Source organism: Muntiacus reevesi, chromosome 17, assembly GCF_963930625.1.
Source record: "Muntiacus reevesi chromosome 17, mMunRee1.1, whole genome shotgun sequence".
Lineage (NCBI taxonomy): Eukaryota > Metazoa > Chordata > Mammalia > Artiodactyla > Cervidae > Muntiacus > Muntiacus reevesi.
This window is the reverse complement of record NC_089265.1, coordinates 29,706,807-29,729,390: the sequence shown is the minus strand read 5'-3', so window position 1 is coordinate 29,729,390 and position 22,584 is coordinate 29,706,807. Positions and strand designations below refer to the sequence as shown.

The window sequence follows — 22,584 nt, the reverse complement described above, 5'->3', positions numbered from 1 at the left end:
ATCTTCAAAAAATAAAACATAGAAGCAACAGGAGTTTGGGAGTCAGTATGAAAGTGAACGTGAAAGTTTCTCAGTCATGTCTGCCTCTGTGACACCATGGAAGAGTCCGTGGAGTTCTACAGGACAGAATACTGGACTGGGTGGTCATTCCCTTCTCCAGGGGATCCTGCCAACCCAGACATTGAACTCAGGTCTCCCACACTGCAAGCGGATTCCTTACCAGCTGAGCTACCAGGGAAGCCCTGGGAGTCAGTATAGCTGAGGGCAAATCCCAGCTTTCCCTCTTATGCTCTTGGAACACTAGGTGAATGGTTTTACCTCTTGGAGCTTCAAATGAATCTTAAGAGATCAGGGTTAATAACATTTGCTTCTCTGGGTTGTTTTGAGGATTAAACGATACAAAACATGTAAAGAATCTGCCACAAAATAATGTCTAACATATAACACTTTCTCCTTTAGCCAGTTCTTTTTCAGACTTTCCTCTTTATTTTTAAATTATTTTTAATTACTTTTTTATTGGGATGTAATTGCTTTACAATGTGGTATTAGTTTCCACTGTAGATGCATATAGAACAGATACATTCTCCATTTGGTCACTGTGACTTGTGCTGCTCTGGTTTAAAAGTACTTTTTAAAACTCCAAAAAGGTTTTTGCTTGATTCATTAAATACGTGTTATAACCAGTAACTTTCAGCCTTAATATTTGAAGATGTAATTACAGTATTTATCTTTTATATAAGATGCATATGCTCAATATGTCTCATTATGGTCACATAAGTATTCTCGTTGAATCATACAGACTTCTGAAAGAAAATCACATTCTCTCTCTCTGTGACTGTCCATGCAACAAGGTTTTCATTTCAACCGTTGAGTAATGCTCTTAAGTCCTAAGACTAAGATCTATCACTCTACTATGAGAAGTTCTTGAGTTTTCAATCCCAAATGATACTAACTAACCTTATGTGTGTCTTTATATAGAATCTTTATGATCTTTCTGAAATTAAAAAATGCATAAAACTTGTTTTCCTCATTCTCTTCCTCCCATGCTTTTGAAAGGCATTTTTGCTTTTCCATCTGTACCTATAACCCTAAGAATAAAGAGGAACTAGAAGCCTAAAACACTGGTAGGAATTGAGATATTCATAGGACATTGCCAGAAATGGGCATTGACCCTGAACCTTGCATCCAGGTTCAAATTCTATGGCATGAGCCACATCTACAGGTTGAAACCTTTGTGGAAAAGCATAGCTCTCTGTAAACTTCCTGGACAGCCTCCTCTCTGTGGGCATTCAGCATTTCTTTCTTCTACCAATTGAGGTTCTAGTTCCATATGCTTTGCTTCTGTGTTCTATAAAACCAATATTTCAAATAAAATTTGTCAAATAATTTTCAAATAAAATTTATAAATCTGCCTCTAAGCTAAGACATAGAAAGATGATATTTCTTAAGTCCCTTTATGTTTTGCTGGTGCTAACTTGCTTAGTTGTGTCCGATCCTTTGCAACCCCAAGCACTGTAGCCTATCAGACTCTGTCCATGGGATTCTTCAGGCGAGAATACTGGAGTGGTTTCCCAATTCATTCTCCAGGAGACCTTCCTGACCTAGGGATGGAACCCACGTATCTTAAGTCTCCTGCATTGACAAGTAGGTTCTTTACCACTAGTTCCACCTTTTTGTTTTAGTGTTATACTATACACTATTAGAGCCCACATCAAATTCAATTTCAGAAATTGTCAAGGTATTGGATGAAAGATATCAAAAGTGGATTGTGTGAGTTATGTCAAAGACTATGCCATTTAAAGATCAGGATGTTTCAGTGATCCAAGTTTCCTAGTCTATAAAAGCTAATAGCTGTTATTATCTACCTCATAAGTGATTATTAATAGAAGGGAAAGAGTCGGTTAACTATTTCCTTTCTGTGGCTTTCAGCCTTTAAGGCGACCTCTATACATCACTACCAAATATAAAAAAGTACCAAATAAAAATAAATTTCTAGTTCTTTCATATGATTCACAGCCTCATGCCTGAAGCAAATCTGCAAGACCAGACATTATTTCACAGTGTGATGGGTTGAACTGTGTCACTGGAAAAGCTATGCTGAAATCCTAGCCCCATCACACCCCCGTTGCTCTTGTTTAGTCATGTAGTCATGTTCAACTCTTTGCAGCCCCATGGACTGCAGCACACCAGGCTGCCCTGTCCTTCACTGTCTCTGGGAGTTGGCACAATCATCCCTCAGAATGTGACTTTATTTGAGGATACAGTTGTTACAGTTTTAATTTGCTAAGTGAAGATATACTTGAGTAGGGTGGGTCCATAACCCAAATTGCTGACCTCCTACAAGCAGACAGAAATTGAGATACAGACAGAGAAGGAAGATAACCACGTGATGATTGAGGCAGAGATTGGAGTTATGCTATCTAAGGAATGTACAGGGCTACCAGAAGCTGGAAGAGGTGAGGAAGGATCATTTCCTAAACTCTCCAGAGGCATTATGGCTCTGTCAACCTTGATTTTGGACTTCTTATTCTCAGAACTGTAAGACAATTTTGTTTCAAGCCACTCCATCTGTGTTGTTAAAGCAGCTCCAGGAAACCAACACAGTTTTATAAGTCCTGTAAACTTCTGGCTCCAACTTCAGGACTCACTTTCCCATTACCACTTTACCCAGCCCTTAGATTTAAAGCTGCACTGCTTTCTCTGGTTTTAGTTTTTATCTCTTAACTATAATTAGTGATCATCCCCCAAGATTTTATGAGACAGGTACACTGGAGCCAGCCCATACCAGTTTATAGCAACCAACTGGAATTTTGTAAACCAATTGCTAAACACAGCCATAATTTTTAAAAATTGCATTGCATAAGCTTTAAGTTAGGTGAATTATACTAAGACCACAGGAATGAATATCAAAACTCATCACTTCCTAATTATTTGACTACATTTTACTACAATCTGTGCTCTTGACACTATTTATGTCAATTTATCTGTTTGGAGGAAACAGTAGGTAATAAATGTACTACTGCCCATTTTTTTCCAAATCACACTGGAAGCTTGAAATCAGCTACGGTGGAAATATTTACATCATGAAAACTGTCAAAAGCTACAAGTCAGCAATTTCTATATTTTCAAACAGTTAATTGTAAACATTTACCAGCACTCCACTGAAACAACCTTTAAGTCCATTCAAACTGGGATGGCTACAGAAGAAAAGAGCAAGTTAGGTTTATTAAAGATATCTATTTTCTGGGCCCTGCTATACACTGTTCAAATTCAGAGTTTAGGACATCAAGTAAAAGGAAATAAAAGCCTCTATTACAAACAATGAAGGCAGAGAGATTTGACAGGGATTATGAAGAGGGGATAAGACAGACTTAAATGCTGGTGACCTACTTTTAGTATTGTCTAGTGAACCGCTCAGGAAAGTGTTTAGCTCTGGTAATAAATATTTATTAGATCCCAATCAGAGTACTATTTAAAGGATCTGTGCTTCTTGGGAGAAGATATTTCAGAAATAGATGGATATATAGAGCATACACATGTATACACATGTATACATACACATGTATAAGTTGTTCAAGTTGGCAACAAATCAGATGATTTTACTTAGTAAAACAGACCCAACTCAGCTACAAAATTATACACAAATTGAATGACAATAAACAGGCAGGGGAAAATCTTTGCAGCTTTAGCAGATATGTAATTCCACTATGTATGAATAAGATTCAGTTTTGCTATGACACCTTCCTTGTTAAACACATCATCAGCTGAACAACAAAAAAGAACACTACCTCTACACATTTAAAACAAAGATTGAAAGAACCCCATATCCATTAAATATAAAAGATACTTCCTAAAACTATTAAAGGTAACCTGAGGCTGTTAACTGCTTGTTATTCCTCTGAACTGTGGGGAGTGGAATCTCATGTTAGAGACTTTGTCCTAATCCTTGAACTCTGTGCCAACAGAGCTGGGAAAGCTGAAAACTTCCAATCAGAGACACAGAGAAGGGAGAAGACCTGTTTTGTTTTTTTTTTCCTTTCACCACAAGGCCAGCAGCAGATTATAGAGTGACATTACTCACAACAGACACGGTCTTAGAGAGTGTACTTTTGCTCTAAACACTCTCATACCAGGAAGTGTTCTAAGGGTGGAACGTGTGAAGCTTACATCACATCACTCTGTTTTTGTGACTGAGGCATTCTTTTAAAACTTGTCATCTGAGTCCAACAATGTTCCCACTTCATTAGCTACTGGATTTTTTAAAATGATAATAAATAAGAGGCTCTCTTTCTTTCTCTGTGAACACAATCCAACTGAGGAAGAAACACAGTCTCTTAAAGATCCCCATAGTTTAATGACCATTCTTAGATTCCTAGCTAGTCGCTCAGTCGTGTCTGACTCTTTGCAACTCCATGAACGGTAGCCTAACAGGCTCCTCTGCCCATGAAATTCTTTAGGCCAGAATACCAAGTATTTCGCGATTCCCTTCTCCAGGAGATCTTCCCTACCCAGGGAAGGATCAAACTCAGGTCTCCTGCGTTGCAGGTGGATTCTTTACCATCTGAACCACCAGGGAAGTCCTAGATTCCTTAGGCATTTAAATGGATAAAGGGCAAATACAGCTCAAATATAATGCATCAGATAAAGGATGCATATAATAAAGTAATCTGGGTTTAGAAAATTATATTACAAATACAAATAATACAGTAACCCTAACTTTAACTTTTAGGATTTTACTTTTCAATATATTAGGCTTGGGGAAACATCCTGAATTGAGGTTGTTGCTGGAAGATGCAATCAATTATGGAAATAAGAGGTGGTTGGAGATGGATGAGAAAAGCAGAAGTAGGAAGGCAATACCGCTAAGACTGAGGGCTTAGTGAAATACAGAAGAGTTTTTCTCTATTTCTTTTTCTCTTTACTCCCCCTGTGCCCTCTTCTTGTTGATGACCTTACTTCTCAGCCCGCATCTTAGACCCAGTACTGCAGTTCTTATCAACTAATCCCCCAAATCAATGTGTGATATAGGGCTAACAGCAATTAGTTAAAGCTCTCACACATTTTTTTTTCATAATAGAAAAATCTTGAAAACAAAATATTCTCAAGACCCAAAAGTAAAAAAGACCATTATTTTTGAATATTTTGGGTAAGGAATGTCCTCAGATCAAACCAAATAAAGCAGTAGTGATAGGGTTCATACAATCTATTAGAGCCTGCTAAGACTACTGTGATTCTAACATGTTCTGAAAAAGATCATTTTGGCATTCAAAACATCTCTATTTTAAACTAAAATGTCATAAAGCATTAAGTTGAGAAATTTTAAAGGTAAACATAACTAAACTTTTCCTTAAAAGTTTATGTTTGTTTTATATTGCACTGGCACAAAGTATTAATTTACATATAGATCACATTTTTACTTTTGGAGATGCTTTCTCTGCAGAAATCTAAAACAGAAAAAAAAATTTTCTATTTTTTAATTACCTTCAGTATCAAACACACATTTTACCTCCTGTGACTCACAGCAAAGAGGTGTTCCTCTTTTGTACAGTTGCATCGATGATAATTTAAAAATAAACTATTTTTATGGACCAAGTTCAAGTTAGATACTGTGTTTGTATGCTACTTTTCTCAACCAGCCCTATGCTGAGCTCTGTAAGGGCTTTATGACAAAAAAAAAAAAAAAAAAATACTAAAAAAGAAAAAACCTCTTCATTATAATTCCTACCCAATGAGCTTGTGGTTTTCCAAATTTAGGACAAAGCATGAAGTTTTATCAGTGAGTTGAGATTTAGTTTTGTTCCCCTTTGATTGGGTCACTTAATTTACAGCTTTTTTTATTTGTTTCAGTTCTGTTTAAGAGAAGAAATAACCTATAATTTCTGACATGCTGACAAGAGAACTTTAGCAACTTTCTCCCCAATATGAAATATTTCACTCAGAAGGCCTATTTTCTATCCTTAGGCTTCCTGGATGTGGCTCTGCTAAAAACATACTCTGAGATGTACCTGCCCATGTTCTCATAAGTGTAAAACCTAAGTGATGTCTCTGGGAAAGACCAAGAACACAAGTACAAGTACTTATTTGTCCCAGAAAGAGAGGGGGGTCCCTATTTTGAAAAATCCTAATGGAATCCCAAATATTAGTTTAGTAGCCTGAAAAACAGTACCCTCTGCTTGAAGATTCTTAACACAAATTCAATGTTAAATCAAAACTATAATTCACGGAGTTCATAATAACTTATTTGGTACAAGTGTCTCAGATCCATAGACAGCATGCTTTGGGTTTCTTTTAAATAACTGAAAAAAAAAATAAGATAAATTACCAAAGACAATTTTTTTTACTAGTTATAGTCAAAATTCTTCCTCCATAATTAAGGTAAAAGTATCTCAGCAACTTTCCCCTTTTAAAATCTACCACTCAGTAATCATATACATTATTCTGGCTATTTAATTTTTCACATCTGCTTGTGCTGCCATAGTGTAACATTTGATAAGACAATTAACTGGTTGAACACTCAATGAACTTTTTGTGGGATTATTACACCTTACATTAGTACAAAATTATTAGGAAAGGCTTCTGAAGCAAAATTTTTGCCATATAAGACGAGGGACGGGGAATGATACTACAATTAAAGACATTTTTCTGCCTCTAATATTTGTTACCAGTTCTAGAAGTTGTAGTTACCTGGCAATTTTGAAAAACTGAACCGAAAGTCTAATCAAAGTATAAGTGCTTTCAACTAAGACAGGACGTTGAAACTACAGGGAGCAACAGGGGTGGGAAATTTTCTGTTGCTCTTCTTGCCTATGCTTTACGGTACAAGGGTTGGCCCCGGTTTGGTCCACCTGCCAAGCAGAGTTTAAAGTTTCCGAGGCTTGCAGGAACACAATGACTTGGATCTAACAGCCTAAATGGGAAGATGGGAATTTCTGCAGCATTGAGGAAGCCGTTAAACTCCTGTTAAGCAAACTTTTTTTTTTTTTAATGTGTCTGTGCCCACGACAGACCTCCTCTCTCACGGACCAGAAATTATTTCTGATAATCCAGGCTGTACCAAAAGCTTGAAGACATATGGCTGGGAAATGAAACAACCTTGGAGTGTGGCCACATCATTATTTTGTGTCGCATGGTACCAGATGGGCAGTTGGTGAATGGCGCTGGGATGTGAATGGACAGTGTTACAACGTGAATTTTTCCCCCATAGAGCTGAAACAGACATTTCCCTCTCTTGTCTTTTGGTCTCTAGCACTCGGAATTTCCCCCTCTCTGCAATATCAGTTAACTCAACTTTGCAGTGGGGTGGCCAAAAAGGAAGAGGATGAAGACGGCTTTATAATCTTCTAAGTGCTGGGCGAGTCACAGCGCCCCGGGAACTGCGGCTGCGACCCGCCGCGTCCTGTGCGGATTTCAGGACTTACACCGCGCGCAGGCGGTTATGGAGTGGACAGTGCATTTGAACCGCGGAGGATAGACGCCCGGGCTCGGGAGGGGTGTGCCGATCTCCAGGCAGCCTTGGAGGCCGCTGCTGACTCTCGCCGGTAGCATTTGATTACCATTTTCATCGTTCTTGAAAAGTCATGGAAGACGGCCCGCTGCCCGACCTCAGAGACATCGAGCTGAAGCTGGGACGCAAAGTGCCCGAGAGCCTACTGCGCTCGCTCCGTGGGGAGGAGCCGGTTCCCCCGGAGAGGGACCGAGACCCCGGAGGGGGGAGCGGGGGCGGCGGCAGCGGTTGCAGCAGCAGCAGCAGCTGCTGCAGTTTCCCTCTCTCCTTGTCGTCCTCCTCTTCGTCCTCCCCAACCTCTGGCTCCCCACAGCCCAGCCACTCCAGTAGCACCCTGGAGAGGCTGGAAACCAAGCTTCACCTCCTCAGGCAAGAGATGGTGAGTGCGGTGCGCCGGCGGTGGGAGTGGGAACCCGGGCAGCAAGACCCGGGAGGTGGGGCAGGGGAGAGAGGGCGACAGGGGCGGCGAGCCGAGGGCTGGGTTCATGGGAAACGCGGGTGAGAGGGGCGCGCAGCGGGTGCGCATATGGATGTGGCTGCAGGAAGCCTGTTTACCGGCGACTTTGCTCGGTCGCAGTTCGCTAAGACGGGAAAGCCTGCCCTCCCTGCTCTGCGTACTTTCTGAAGCCTACTCGCTGCTACCGGCTCTGACCATTCAGCTGCCGGTCCACAGCCTCCCAGGCATAAACCCCGCCTGAGGGTCTGCAGTTACTGCACCCATCTGGGGCCTGCTGTCTGCCGTTCACACTTTCGTTTCCAAACGTGGGTCGGTCCGTTGCGCTTATTGCAAAAACACTTCTTGGTTTGCCGAAAGGTGGCGCGGCGGGGTCCCTGCAGCCCTTGTTCCTGGCTCACTCCTCCTAACCACTGCTGCTCCCATCCTTTGGTGCAACCCCCAAGCCACCGTGGAGCTGATTCCCCACTGCTGGTTCTGAAAACAATGCCTCAGTCGTCCTCGAAGTCCTTATGAATAGCTTGTTTCCCGGTTAATCCAAAAGAGCAGGTGATCCCCAGGCCCAGGGATTTGCTAATACCCACTTCCTACCCTTCCCCCTCAGTCCTCAATCTGCAATTGTTTTCTGTGCTGTTTGCAAACGTTAGCCCAAGAATAGGACAATGGGGCTAGCGAGGGTCCCAGAATACTTGTTATTCCGGATGTACTTAGAGACACTTTATTTACTTGCCGTGAACTCGGACAAATTACTTAACCTCTCTGGACCTCGGGTTAATTTTTACAGTGAACTGGTTGGAGGAAATGATTCCTTCCTAAATCCTTTTAAAGATGACCACACAACAAAACCGCATTTCCCACCAGCTTGGAAAGGCGGAAAGTAACAACCGGAGCCTCAGCCACTTCTGCATAAGTGATCCTATCTATAGGGGCTTTGCATGAAAAAGAAGTAACCGGTAGTGTTCCCCTAGCTCCTCTCTTTTTGCAGTTGGAACACTGGGAGGGAATACATTCCACAGCATAAAGTAATCTTGGCAAACATATTAGCACAAAAAGCCATTCTTCAGAGATCATGTCCTATGTTCAGAATTTTTACCACACTATCAACACAAGGGCTCCAAAAACCTCTCTTAAGATCTCTTAAACTGGTCTACTTAAGAACTTTACTTTTTATGCCTCAAGTATTCATTTTCTTCCCAACTGGAATGCACCAGATGTTGAAAGCAAACATGTAGAGATTCATACATACATAGTTCTATGTATGCATGTATATATATGTAATGCAAAGATATCATTACTCTATTCCTATTACTATATTTCACTAAATATACACACACACTCCACAGGTTATACATATTACTCAATAAGTATTCAGTAAGTGCATTTACTATATCTGATAATTAACCAGGTGCTCAAAATATACAACATAAAAGTTCAAGGAGCCTATTTGCTGCTGCTGTTGCTAAGTCGCTTCAGTCGTGTCCAACTCTGCGACCCCATAGATGGCAGCCCACTGGGCTTCCCCATCCCTGGGATTCTCCAGGCAAGAACATTGGACTGGGTTGCCATTTAGGGCTCTCAAATCTCTTGCACTCACCATTTATTATTTATATTAACAGTATATCAAGCCAAGTGTACTGAATAATTTTGTAAGATTTTTAGAAAATTGTTATTTTTCAATGAAAGGTATTTTCTAGCCTTGTTTTTCTCCATGAAAATGTCATAGAATTAATAAAAATCTGCTTTCCCAAGCCAGGTCTTGCTATATAACTATGTTATATAAATAAATAAATTTAAAGATAACAGACAGAAATAGCAACAACAGCAGGAGCAGATTATTAAATTGACTATATTTTCTACGCAGCATAGTTATCTTCGGATCTAGGAGAATTTATGCCAGAGCAGATGTTTTTGTCCTCAACTTTGTCCTCCAATAAAGGTCTCCACTGAGCAAATGATAACACTGCCACTGGCCATGGGAGTTTAGAGGGAAGGAATAAAAAACAGGTATATTCCCCTTCCAATGAGACAATTCCCCCCCCCCCCATTTTATGTAACTCTTGTGGGTGCTAAAACCTCCAGCTTCAGCATAATTGCAAAGCAACATATCTGTTTTTATGTAGATTTGGCAGTTTTGTTATAAATGTGGAACAGATGTAGTTGTACAGTTCTTTCTGTCTCCTTCTCGCATCCTCCTGGAGAGAAGTTGGGGCGAGGCCTCTGTGAGTTGTATGTTCTTTTCTGCCCTCTCCTGTGAGCACTGAGTCAGCCTGTTTGGACTTATGCCTGACCCACATTTTATGCTCATTACTTTGTGTTCACAGATTTTTCTTCTGGATGATCTGGAATTATCAGGCTTGGGTCCTGCCCTCAGAACTCTTCCTATGAAACACCTTAGCCTTGTACAAGACTCTCTGGACACTTGCAGGAATTAAGACTTCCTCCTTTTCCTATTAAAATGTGTGTGCTAACCATTGACCAAAGGCACCATAGACTTTTGTAAGATAGAATCTCAACACTTGAAATTCTTTACATACACCTGGTTTTCTCATTGTCTCTCTCTCATCTCCTTTTATGGTTTTGTGAATCATTACCTTAACTCTTATCTGTAAATATTACAATCAAAGTTCTTAGAGGTCTGTGAGATTCAGGTGTAAAGAAAGGAAGATGAAAGAGATTGAAGTGGGGAGGAGCTGTTTCTGTAGCCAAACTTCTTAACCTTGAAACTCTTGTTAACAACATGAATAGTGCATGTTCACATGGGAAGGAAGGGTGTGGGAAGGAAAATATTGGAAAAGAAAATTTTCAGGCATATATTTGATCGCTGCTGTTTTTATTTTAGTCGCTAAGTCATGTCTGACTCTTCTGTGGCCCCATAGACTGTAGCCCACCAGGTTCCTCTGTCCATAGGATCTCCTAGGCAAGAATACTAGCGCGGGTTGCCATTTCCTTCTCCAGGGGGTCTTCCCGATGCAGAGATGGAACCCGTGACTCTTGAGTTGGCAGGTGGATTCTTTACCGCTGAGCCACCAGGGAAGCCCATATGTTTGATACAGTAGGTCAATTCAAAGTTACCATCAGGAGATTTTTGAGAGGGAGCACATTTTCCCAATGGGTAAAATATTTTTCAATTTAGAGATACGGAAATTTGACAATACAATAAGCAAATTCAGGGATAAATATAGGAAATTTATAACAAAACTGGAAATAGATGCCTGATGTCTTGTGCAAAGTCGGCCCAGTAATACCTGTTCACTGCTCTTCAATGGACAGTGTTTTACTATCGGTCATATTATTTGAGCCTCAGGTCATAACTGAGAAGGAAGTATCTTCACATTTTGGGAATGAGATCATTGTGGCTTAGAGGTGGTTGAGAAAACAGGCCAGGGTCACACAGCTAATTAGTAAACAGAATCACAATTTGAACGTGTATCATCTGACTCCATGTACTATGATTTTCCCCCATTCCAGTCTGCATCCCAATAATTTCTCTTCAAAATACAGAATAACTTTTATAAATCTGTGATAAGTCACAACCCCTACAGTACTTAAAGGACCAACAGAAAGAAGTCATGATGTCATGTCACGGGTAGTTTCAGATAGTGGTTCATTCAATAACCAACAAGTATTTATTAATTGCCAACAATGTACCAGGCCTGCCTTGAGACATTGGGGATTTAGTACAAAATACTTACTTTAAAAAGTCAGTCTTTGGAGGCCCTGTCCTATATTTCGACTTTTCATTCTACTACCTATGCAGACTCCACTTGCAAAGGTTTCTTAAGAATAAGACTTTAAATATTGCTTATCAAATACTAAGTTTTAGAATGTCACATAATATCTGAAATATTTTTCTAGTAAATGTAAATAATCTCTGTCAAAATCTGTGTTTACCAGTTAGTAGTAAATTTTATACTGCACTTTTCTTTAACAAGATGTTCCATGGATTTTAGTGTTATCTCCATAACATCTGTACCATACCTCTAGTTTAAGAGTGAACATTATGTGTGTTGATTTACTATGGAAAAATTTTGTAATGTATAAGATTATAATGGTAATTACTCAAGAATCAGAGTCTGGAGTTAGAAGGGATCTAGTAGACCCATTCAAGTTTGCTTTCCTAGATAACTACTGTTCAGAACAAGAAAGTAAGATGAATGAAGTATATACTACTTACTTATGCCACATTCCGGATTTTTGGAATTTTAGTCAATTCTGTGTCATGCTGGAATGGTTAATGTTGTGCCATTAAGAATGACTAATCTGAAAATATTGTTTCCTCATCCCATATTTAAGCAACTACATATTTGCAACTACTTTTGCAGCTGTGTAATAGTCAGGGATAAACAATTTCAAGTTAGTTATTTGTCTTACTATTAAAGCATTCAAATACCCCACCTAATTCTTCAACTCTTGCTTTAATAAAGTTTTCTAGATAATACCCAGGGCTAGACATAAACACACATAAATACAAGGCACATAATGATACTAGAACATAAATTGAAAATTTTTGAAAAGGATAGAATTGTATTTGGTTTTTATCAATAGTTTCTCTTATCTATCTTTTCCATGCCCCTTCTCATAACAAATGGTTTGTCTATTTTGTAATAAAAACTAAAGTTACTTTATATTTCCTCAAAAAGTGATCATAATTTCATTAAATTAATTTCACAATTGCTTTGGACGTGTTTCAAATTAGGCTAGGAGATTTCTATCATTTGTTCCATAATACTGTTTCAGTAGTATTTTTACTGTTTTATCATGTAGTTGTGGTTTTTTTTTTAATTGGACAAAACTTTATGTAAAACTCTTGGGTATATACTTGAGAATTCATAACATGGAAGGCATTTTCCTTGATGAGTTCACAAGTCAGCTGAAAAGATAAAACGGGGATATAATTTTGCCAGGGAAAGATTACAAACCAATATGTCAGCATGCCATAGTGGAAATCAGACATAACTGCTGAGATTAAAAGATAAAGCTCAGGAGATTTCTCCTGGCAAATGTGTCTTGTACAAGGAATTAAAAGTGCTGATAACCATGCAAATTAAGGGCTAAATATTAGTGATAAACACATCAAAGAGATGAAAAATCTGACTCCTAAACAGTAGCTTCTTCTGTAATTTTGCACATGGAATGTTATTATACTTAATCTAGTAAATTATGTTGGTATGTGTTTCCTTACACAGTGACTTAAAACTGACAGCAGTGTAGACAAAGATAGTAATTTTTCTTTGCTAGAAACACATAGAATTCAGAGGATTTATGCATAACTTAAAAAAAAGTAATATATCAAAGAACTGATGAGCCCTGCCCTGTCCCCAGGAATGTACATCGAATGGAAAGAATTACCTTCCATTCAAGTTGTACAACCATACTGCTTCAGTCTTGAGAGACCACAAACTTTATGAGGATTTTTTAACTTCTCATAAAAGATTATGTTTACTTCCTTGGTAGCATAAAAACATTCCGTTTACATTCCATTTTATGGTAATGAATCATAATTAAAACACTTTCTCACATAAGACTTTAGTTCTTGAAGATACTACTTCTGAAACTGTGATTCATGGCTGGAATCTCTGGGATCCCTGACAAGTTGTTATTTTTGTTTTTTTTTGGGGGGGGGTGGAGTTCTTTGAAGAACATTCCTTTTTGATTGTCTTTTAAAGCTTGTTCAGTCACTACTCGAGTGGTGAACCTCTGGTTCGGTGGAACCTTCGTACATTTTGAAATCGGACAAGTTGGGATTCCCAGTCAAGGCTAGAGCAAGTCAGGGTGCAGACGAACCACAGGGCCCACCAGCATGCAAAGGCCCTGAACCCTGTTCTTGCAGAGACTTTTAGTCCATCTTTCCTGGTGGGAGGGCCTGTCCAGTCCTTAGCAACCCTCATTCTAACCTTGGTTCTTTCACTCACTGCTGTGTGGCCTCTGCAAGTTATATAACTACTCTAGGACTCTGCTTTCTGTTAACATAGTGATTAAAGCATCTCTCATAAGGCATTGTAAGAATCCAATGAAACAATATTAAAAAAAATCAGCTATCATTGATACATCCAAAAGCAGTAAGAGTGATGACAGTAATAGGTGTTCTGTCAATTACATGGCTGTTCTGTTGATCATACACAGAGAGCCCTTGATGGGACTGATGAAAGTGCCGGTACCTCTTCTATCAGACTGACCGTCATAGCACTTCTCATGCATCAGATCTTCCATAGAGACCGCCTTTTCATAAAAAGCAAAAAAGAAACCTGTGAAACCTTTCCCCAGCTTTAGTGCAAGCAAAATATAGTAGCATAAAGAATTGTAGAACTGAATTTCTGGTAGTTTAAGAAATCTGAGGAATTGAGACTAGTATTTGGTTATTTAACGTGAGACTTTTCTATGTAGAAGGCACTGTGTTAGTTTAACAATTGTATGTACTATCCCATTCTTATATAATCATAACTAAATATATTATTTACAGATTTTTTTATAGACAAAGCATTGAGGCTTACTGTTAATGCTCAAAACTACTGAGAGAGTGGGGATAAGCTAGGCTGGGGTCAGAATCTGAGCTTTAAACCTGTGTTACTACATTTCACCCTTTAGAGAACCCTGTTGTCCCTGTTGATATTCAGGTTTAAATGTACATGTGTGATTGTCTTCTAAGAATTTACAAAATGAGTTAAACTATGTGGTCATTTACCATAAACCCTGCAGGGGGGAACAATAACTAAAGACATCTGTCTTAGGAACAACCAAGATTTGGACGAACATGTTTAAAATCAGCTTGTATCTAGCAATTGTACCCTTTCTCTTTGCCACCATCACCAACATCTCCATAAATACTTTTTTACAAAAGCTGCTGGTGAATAATGCCCTGCCTTGACAAGCTCAGAGTTCAATACTGGAGCTCAATTGTGTCCATGACTTGGAATTTTAAAAACTTACCACTGGTCGCATTTTCGTTCCCTGAGACATTCTCTGAAATTAAGCTTGGCTCCTAGATAACTCACTAGAAAGTAGTAGAAATGAGAAATCCTTACACCTGCCAGGACTTAACAGATGTGTGCTCAAAACACCTTGATCCAAACTGTGCTCAATGTAAACTAGTCATAGAATTTCATAAGGAAAAATTATATTTTCAAACATACATTTCAAAAGTCTCAGTCTTTAAAATAAAACCCAAGTAACTCTCCTTTTAAAAAAGGTGATAAATACTGTGCTCAATATTTATTATGTTAATTTTACAGATAAGGAAACTATGGTCACAGGGGTTAATAATTTGCCTAGGTCACCGTAAGTGGTTTCCCAGCCATTCATTCAAACAAGAACCCCTGGGTATCTGCTGGATCCAAATTACTCCCAAACAGTCCTATTATCTCAGTACCATGAAGTGTGCATTTATTGTGAATGGACATTTTTACAATAATTTCATCACACAACTACCAGTGGATATTTTGGTATCCCTTTAAAATATTATTGTTTCCTTTTGAACTTAAATATACGCTCTCTTATTATAAAACTTTCAGAAATATTATATAAAGGAAAACAAAAGTCCCTTTTCACCTACCCTCAACACATCTTCCCTCTTACTCCTGACCCCAAAGGAAACCACTGTTGGCAATTCGGTGTGAATCCTCTTGGGTCTTTCTCTATGTCTTTGCCTGCGTATATAGGCATATATACACTTATAGAATTTAACATGTGTGGATTTCATTTTTCTTATTTTACACAATAATACTTTATTATGCCACCTGGCATTTATTGGATTAGTACAATGTGCCAGTTGGAACTGTAAATAGGTTTCATGATTTGTGCCATTTCATTCTCACTCCTAACCCACTTGTGAGGTAAGACCTGTAGGGTGTTAGGTAATATAAACAGATTACTGATAAGAGTTTAAGAAACATTCATCTAGTCAATTTGTGTCTTATAAAATCAATTCACTTATATGAATCTCAGCTAGTCACTCATTAAAATGAAAAAGGCATTAGTTTGCTTTTAATAATAAATGATTATCCAAATATTCAGTAGTTCTTTTAGAATCAAATTCCACCCATAGAAATCTGACTTAATCAGACCACTTCATCACTCCTTTGAAGAAAGTAACCAAGTCTTCAAACTGGAATGTACTTCTCATCAGTCACTTGCCATTTAACATAATCTCCGTGTTGAGTTTTTTTTTAATAATAATATCAACAAAACTTTTAAAAGTTGGGTCAGAATGCTAACATGGCACAAGATGATTCATGCCATATGGAGGAACCAGAATGGCCATCCTTGAAACTAAAGTGCCCTCTGTGGTCATGGCTCAAAACCATCTTAGATTTGTTCAGACTTTGGAAGGCTCATGAGGACAAGACAGGTTCTACTCACAGAGGTCAGACATAATCACGACACTGGATTCTTTATTTGAAGAAATAACTAATATCCTTCAAACTGATTCTTACGTGAAAGTGATATATAAAAGTGGAACTATATTACTGACCAATTTGCCCTCTCCCTGAAGGCACGTCTTATGGACAGTTGGAAGACTGCAAAGCAAAAAATCAGAAGAGTGAGATATTAAAAGGCTTCCCAGGTGGCACGAGTGGTAAAGAAACTGCCTGCCAAGGCAGGAGACATAAGAGATACAGGTTCAATCCCTGGGTCAGGAAGATCCTCTGGAGGAGGGCATGGCAACCCACTCCAGTATTCTTGCCTGGAAAATCCCATGGACAGAGGAGCCTGAAGGGCTACAGTCCATGAGGTCGCAAAGAGTCAGACATGACTGAAGCAACTTAGCATGCACACACACAAAATATCTTCTTGTCCTGCATGAACTATATCCAGGTTGCTAAACAGACCTGGAACATACTTTCACAAAAGCAACATCTGAAATGATTATTGCCCAAGTATGAAATGATCATTTCAACATTGACAAGTCCTTTCTATTGAGTAAGGTGAATTACAAATCAACTGACTCCTTAGGATCTTAGTTGCAGTGGCTGATGGTAATCATGGACAAGACTACCACAAGGAAGGTAATGGATTGGACGACTATTCTTTGAGAACATTTACCAAGCATTCCACAATTTCCTCCTATGAGCCCATGCCTCCTGCCAGAAATAGGTGGGTAGAAAATATTGGCTCTGATAGATTTTACATAGGATTTTAGTGAGAAAAGCAGTCATTGCAGAATGCAGAAAAGGACAAACAAAGCCCTTTATGGGATTTCATGGATAAGCATCTGAAACCATATTCTAGCCTCTTATCATCTTACAAAGGAAAGGAAAGGAAAGTGAAATCGTTCAGTTGCGTCCAAACCTGTGATCCCATGGACTGTAGCCCACCAGGCTCCTCCGCCCATGGGATTCTTCAGGCAAGAATGCTGGAGTGAGTTACCATTTCCTTCTCCAGGGGATCTTCCCAACCCAGGGATTGAACCCGGGTCTCCCACATTGGAGGCAGACACTTTAACCTCTGAGTCACCAGGGAAGCCCTACCATCTTACAAGGTGATGATAAAACAGTAGTGCCAGAAGGCCACCAGTTTCATCACTTAAATCAGTGATTTTATAACCACATTATAAAACTTAATGATTTAATGGTATTTTAAATATTGTTTATTGACACAATTTTTCTGCAGAAAAAGCACATGATTATTTAAGACATATTTATAAATCTCTGGAGCTAAAGAGTTCCATAAGGTGAAAGTCTGATAAAATCCTATGTTCAGTTCAGTTCAGTCACTCAGTCATGTCCAACTCTTTGCGACCCCATGAACCACAGCACACCAGGCCTCCCTGTCCATCACCAACTCCCAAAGTTTACCCAATCTCATGTCCGTTGAGTCAGTGATGCCATCCAACCATCTCATCCTCTGTCATCTCCTTCTCCTCCCGCCCTCAATCTTTCCCAGCATCAGGGTTTTTTCCAATGAGTCAGCTCTTTGCATCAGGTGGCCAAAGTATTGGAGTTTCAGCTTCAACATCAGTCCTTCCAATGAACACACAGTACTGATCTCCTTTAGGATGGACTGGTGGGATCTCCTTGCTGTCCAAGGGACTCTCAAGAGTCTTCTCCAACACCACAGTTCAAAGGCATCAATTCTTCAGCATTCAGCTTTCTTTATAGTCCAACTCTCACATCCTTACATGACTACTGGAAAAACCATAGCCTTGACTAGATGGACCTTTGTTGACAAAGTAATGTCTCTGCTTTTTAATATGCTGTCTAAGTTGGTCATAACTTTCCAAGGAGTAAGCATCTTATAATTTCATGGCTGCAATCACCATTTGCAGTGATTTTGGAGCCCAAAAAAATAAAGTCTGACACTGTTTACACTGTTTCCCCATCTATATGTACATGACTTCATTTGTCACTTTCTATTTGGGCCAAATTTTGGTTGTATATTTCAGTTTGGTTAAGAAAACTACTGTCTTTCTCTCCCTCTCTATAATAATCCTGAGGGCAGAAGCTATGATTAAACACTGCTTATGTTTCCCTAACGCCCAAGCAATCATTTAGGGACTCAGCATTTGTTTAATGTGTAAATCAAAGTACATCTTAGTCCTGGTTCTAATTTTTGGCTTTGGAAGGCATTAACAACATTGCCTTTTGGGACTTGAACATAGAACCCCAATCCTTCCACTGCTTCCCACCAGCCATGCCCAGTCACCTGGAACTTAAGTTCTTGGTTAAGAAAGACAGATGTTTTTCTTCCTATTATCTGTTACTGTGACACTTAAGAGAGAGAGAGAGAGAAACAGGAGAGAGGGTGGGGAGAAGAGAGAGTAAGTGGGTGGAGGAAGGAGGTTGAAGAAAAGGAGGAAGGAAAAGAAAAGAACCTTTTTTCCTCTGTGAAGTGATACAGAAGAATTTTTCTTGGTTTCCGGACCTGTTCTATTCTCACATGTGGTCAGTTTCAGAATCTGTTACTCTCAGGGATACTGGCCACATAGGAATGAAAGGATTGGTTTTCATCTCCATTAGGTGCACAAAGAAATGCACATTTTAGTTTCTGCCATCTTCTTTTCCTATTCTGGAATGAAGTTCTGAAGTCCCAGAGTTTAAAAAAAAGGAACTATAAGAAAGAGAGACATCATTTATAATATGTACAATACATATTGATATATAACACAGTTTATGTGGTTTTGGTTGAAAATGATAATTTGTTTTGCAGCCTACCTTGGTACTCAGAGAGCATTGCTTCCTTGGGCATTCTTCTCTGAGTCTCCTTGGCACATCCTCAATACAGACTTGGGAACACTGTGTCTGAGGTGTTTAAGGCAGCCTGCAAACTCACGGGGAGCATCATCAGCAATGTCCAGATGGGTCAATTAGATTGACAGAATGAGAAAAGTCAGGTTTCTTCAGTATTTATTATAAGATTCTAGAACTGGAGGCTGTTTCAAAGAATGAACCAAGTTTTCTGTTTTTAATTTGTAACTAGATTTCAAAGATGAAAAATGGCTATCAGATATGTTAGTATCACTACTCAACTAGCAACTGCATGGGTTTCCTTCAGGATTTTTTTTTGTCCCTATGTGAACTTTTAAATACTACTCACTTTCCAAAAAGCATTGGTTTTATCCCCTTCCAAGAAGCTACACTGCATAGTTTTTTGCTGCTTTTAATCTTCCTACTTTTTGTTTATATTACTAACAGGAAAAATTTACAAATATGTGGGGAATTTTTTTTAAACTGTATTTTAAAATAATTTTGGATTTTACATAAAAGCTACAAAAACAGTACTGAAAGCATGCTATACCACCCTCCCAGGCTCTCCCATATGTTACCTTTACCTTTTCATTCTTTCCCTCTCCCCTTCCTCTTTCTCTCCCTCCTACGCACATATCCACATACCCATACAAAAACACACTTTTCCTTAAACATTCTTCAACTTAAAAGTTTCCCTCTAGATACTTCAGTGAACGTTTCAGCACAAGAAGTTATAAATATTGTCCTTCCTCCCTCCTATATATAGTATATTCATAATTAATGACTTACATCACTTTTTCCTGCTGAATTTAGAATATTTTTCAACAGAGCACAACAGATGGCCACCTTACATCAGTCAGAGCATACCTCAGGCCAGTACTGAGTTAAATTATACAAGTGTGTCTACCTGAAGCGTATTTGGGGCAATTGGAAGAACATGCTCTCAATTTCCTACCTTCTTATTGACTTAATGCCAGAAACTGTGTTCTTACAAAATAATCTTTTCAGAGTTTGGGCTCCATGTGAAAAAATGAAAGGGTAACTGGAAGATTTTGGACCCTAGGTGGTATTCAGTAAATACATTTTGAGTGTTAGACACTTTCTACAACTGATGTTTAAGCTGTGTAGGGGCAAGGATGCTGAAAGCTAGTTTTGTTAAATGAGGAAGAGCAGAGAAGACCACGTGGGCAAAGGAAATAACCTTTTAGCATTTTTTTTGTCTAAGAAAATATTTCCCCTATGAATTGTTATTTTGCACTGTACACCATAGTTTACAAAGCATTTTCACATATGCTATCTTCTTTTCTCAATCATGGGGTTATGAGGTTACAACAATCAGACAATGAATGTAACATTTGCAGCATATGTTGTTTTACAATGTTTATAGAATTCATTTGTTAGAATATAGTATCTGCCTTGTAAATATGACTAATAATACAGCCTTCTGCCTGATATTATATTCACTTGGCTAAAGAAGTAATAAATCAAGCTTTGCTATGACCACCATCGTGTTACATTAAATTTAGCATTTAAAATTCAGACAAACTCCTTTTGGGGATTATATTTAATAGTAAAATCCATATATTGAATTAAGTCTTGAAAAATACCCACTTGTTTTTCCTTTAATCTGGCTGTGTTCAGAGTTTGCCAGGAACTATGGCTCTGACAAGCTTGATGAAAGAGAATTTTAACTTTTATATTCTGCTTGTTAATTTTGAGCTTACTACTTCAGTTTTAAAATGTCTGTTTCCTTTATAAAGTAATACTTGTTCCAATTATTCCTTATTTGGAAGTTTTTAAAAGTTAGTTTGGAAAAGCCAGAATAAATATGTGAGAAGAAAGTCGGGATAACGAGGAGTTGAGATTTATAGTTTTCTTTCTATGTGTATTTTCGTCAGTGGGAAAAAATGAACTAGAATATGACAAGGATTATTTTGGTAGACACTGGACCTATGATGATGAACCCACAGGTTTTCATGGGGCCCAAGCTTACACAGGGACTTAGAAATGGATTTTGAAATTTCCTCCACTCTGCCCAGTTCCCCTCCCTCTAACCACCATCCTTCAGTAGTCTATGAAATTATACAGAAATTAAACTGCCATGTCTACCATCATGTGTCCTACTTCAAGATAATCTGGTACCACAGGGAAATGAAATTTGAATTTTCCATATCAGTATGCTTAATGCATCATGAAACTATTTTCTTAGATGTTTGTATTGGTATAATTTCTTTGGGTTATTATTTGAGTTGATTTTTATCAGCATAGTATTGTCCTTTGCCTTGATCTGTACTTCAGAGTGGAGTCTGATGAATATCCTGTGGGTCCTGGTAAGCATTTTTTGAACTGGTTCAGATGCTCACTGGCAGTAATTTTTAATGGCCCTCCATTCCAACCAAGTTATGACTTACATTTATAAGTGGGATTAAAAAACACCAATTTCACAGAAGATGGGAAACTTATTCAGTGAAGCAATTGACTACTTCTATTCTGTTGCAGTTGAAATGTCATCTGGATTCATAGATGATAAAAAAGTGAGTGTTAGTCACTCAGGCATGTTCGACTTTTTGCGACCCCAAGGACTATAGCCCACCAGACTCTTCTGTCCATAGAATTCTCCAGGCAAGAATGCTGGAGTGAGTAGCCCTCCTTTCTCCAGGGGATGTCCCTGACCCAGGGATCAAACCCTGGTCTCCTGCATTTGCCGGCATGATGAGATATTTGGAATTTTAGAGGAATTTTTAAGATCAAGAGATCTTAATGGTTGTCATGTATTATATTAATGTAGTATTGTTGTTTAGTCGTTAGGTTGCATCTATCTCTTTTGTGATCACATGGACTGTAGCATGTCAAGCTCCTCTGTTCATGGGATTTTCCAGGCAAGAATACTGGAGTAGGGTGCCATTTCCTTCTCCAATATTAACATATACTATAGCTTTAAAGGGAATTTAAGAAGACAGTGAAAGAATTTCTGTAAACAGTATTCCTTCCAGTCACAGTACAAAGCAATCATTTTGGTGAGCCATAACTTTACTTGGCAATAGACAAGGAAAATCAACAAGCTTTGAAGGGTGGTGCCAGCACAAAATGGAATTGCTCAAGCATTTTGATTTAATTAATAAACAAAATGAGTTCAGAATATTGTCATTAGCAGTCAATAAATTAAAAAACAAGGCTAAACTCACAAAAGGATACTACTTTCTGTGTTGGATACTTTTAAATAATCACAGCACAACTATCTTACCTTATTGACATTAACAAGCAAGTGGGTTAAAATAATTACTGTTAAGAGTCTGTAACACTTTTACTTAAACCATGAACCACTAATTAAGTTTCCTAGGAGCGCTATCAAACTCTCACATTGCCGAGTCGGAAATGGAGATGCAGAGACAGAGTGATTTACAGTAGACTGAGACAGGCCAGACTTCCCACTTTCCAAACTGGTT

At 38.6% G+C, this 22,584-nt stretch overlaps 1 protein-coding gene across 1 annotated transcript in view; it reads left to right on the top strand.

The window, feature by feature from the left end:
- The first annotated feature begins 6,907 nt into the window (after positions 1–6,907).
- LURAP1L (leucine rich adaptor protein 1 like) overlaps positions 6,908–22,584 on the top strand; it is a 46,923-nt gene continuing 31,246 nt past the window's right edge. The window contains exon 1 of the mRNA XM_065908049.1: positions 6,908–7,883. Within this exon, the coding sequence (XP_065764121.1) occupies positions 7,578–7,883 (306 nt within the window). The 5' untranslated portion in view covers positions 6,908–7,577. The remainder of the gene's footprint in view (positions 7,884–22,584) is intronic.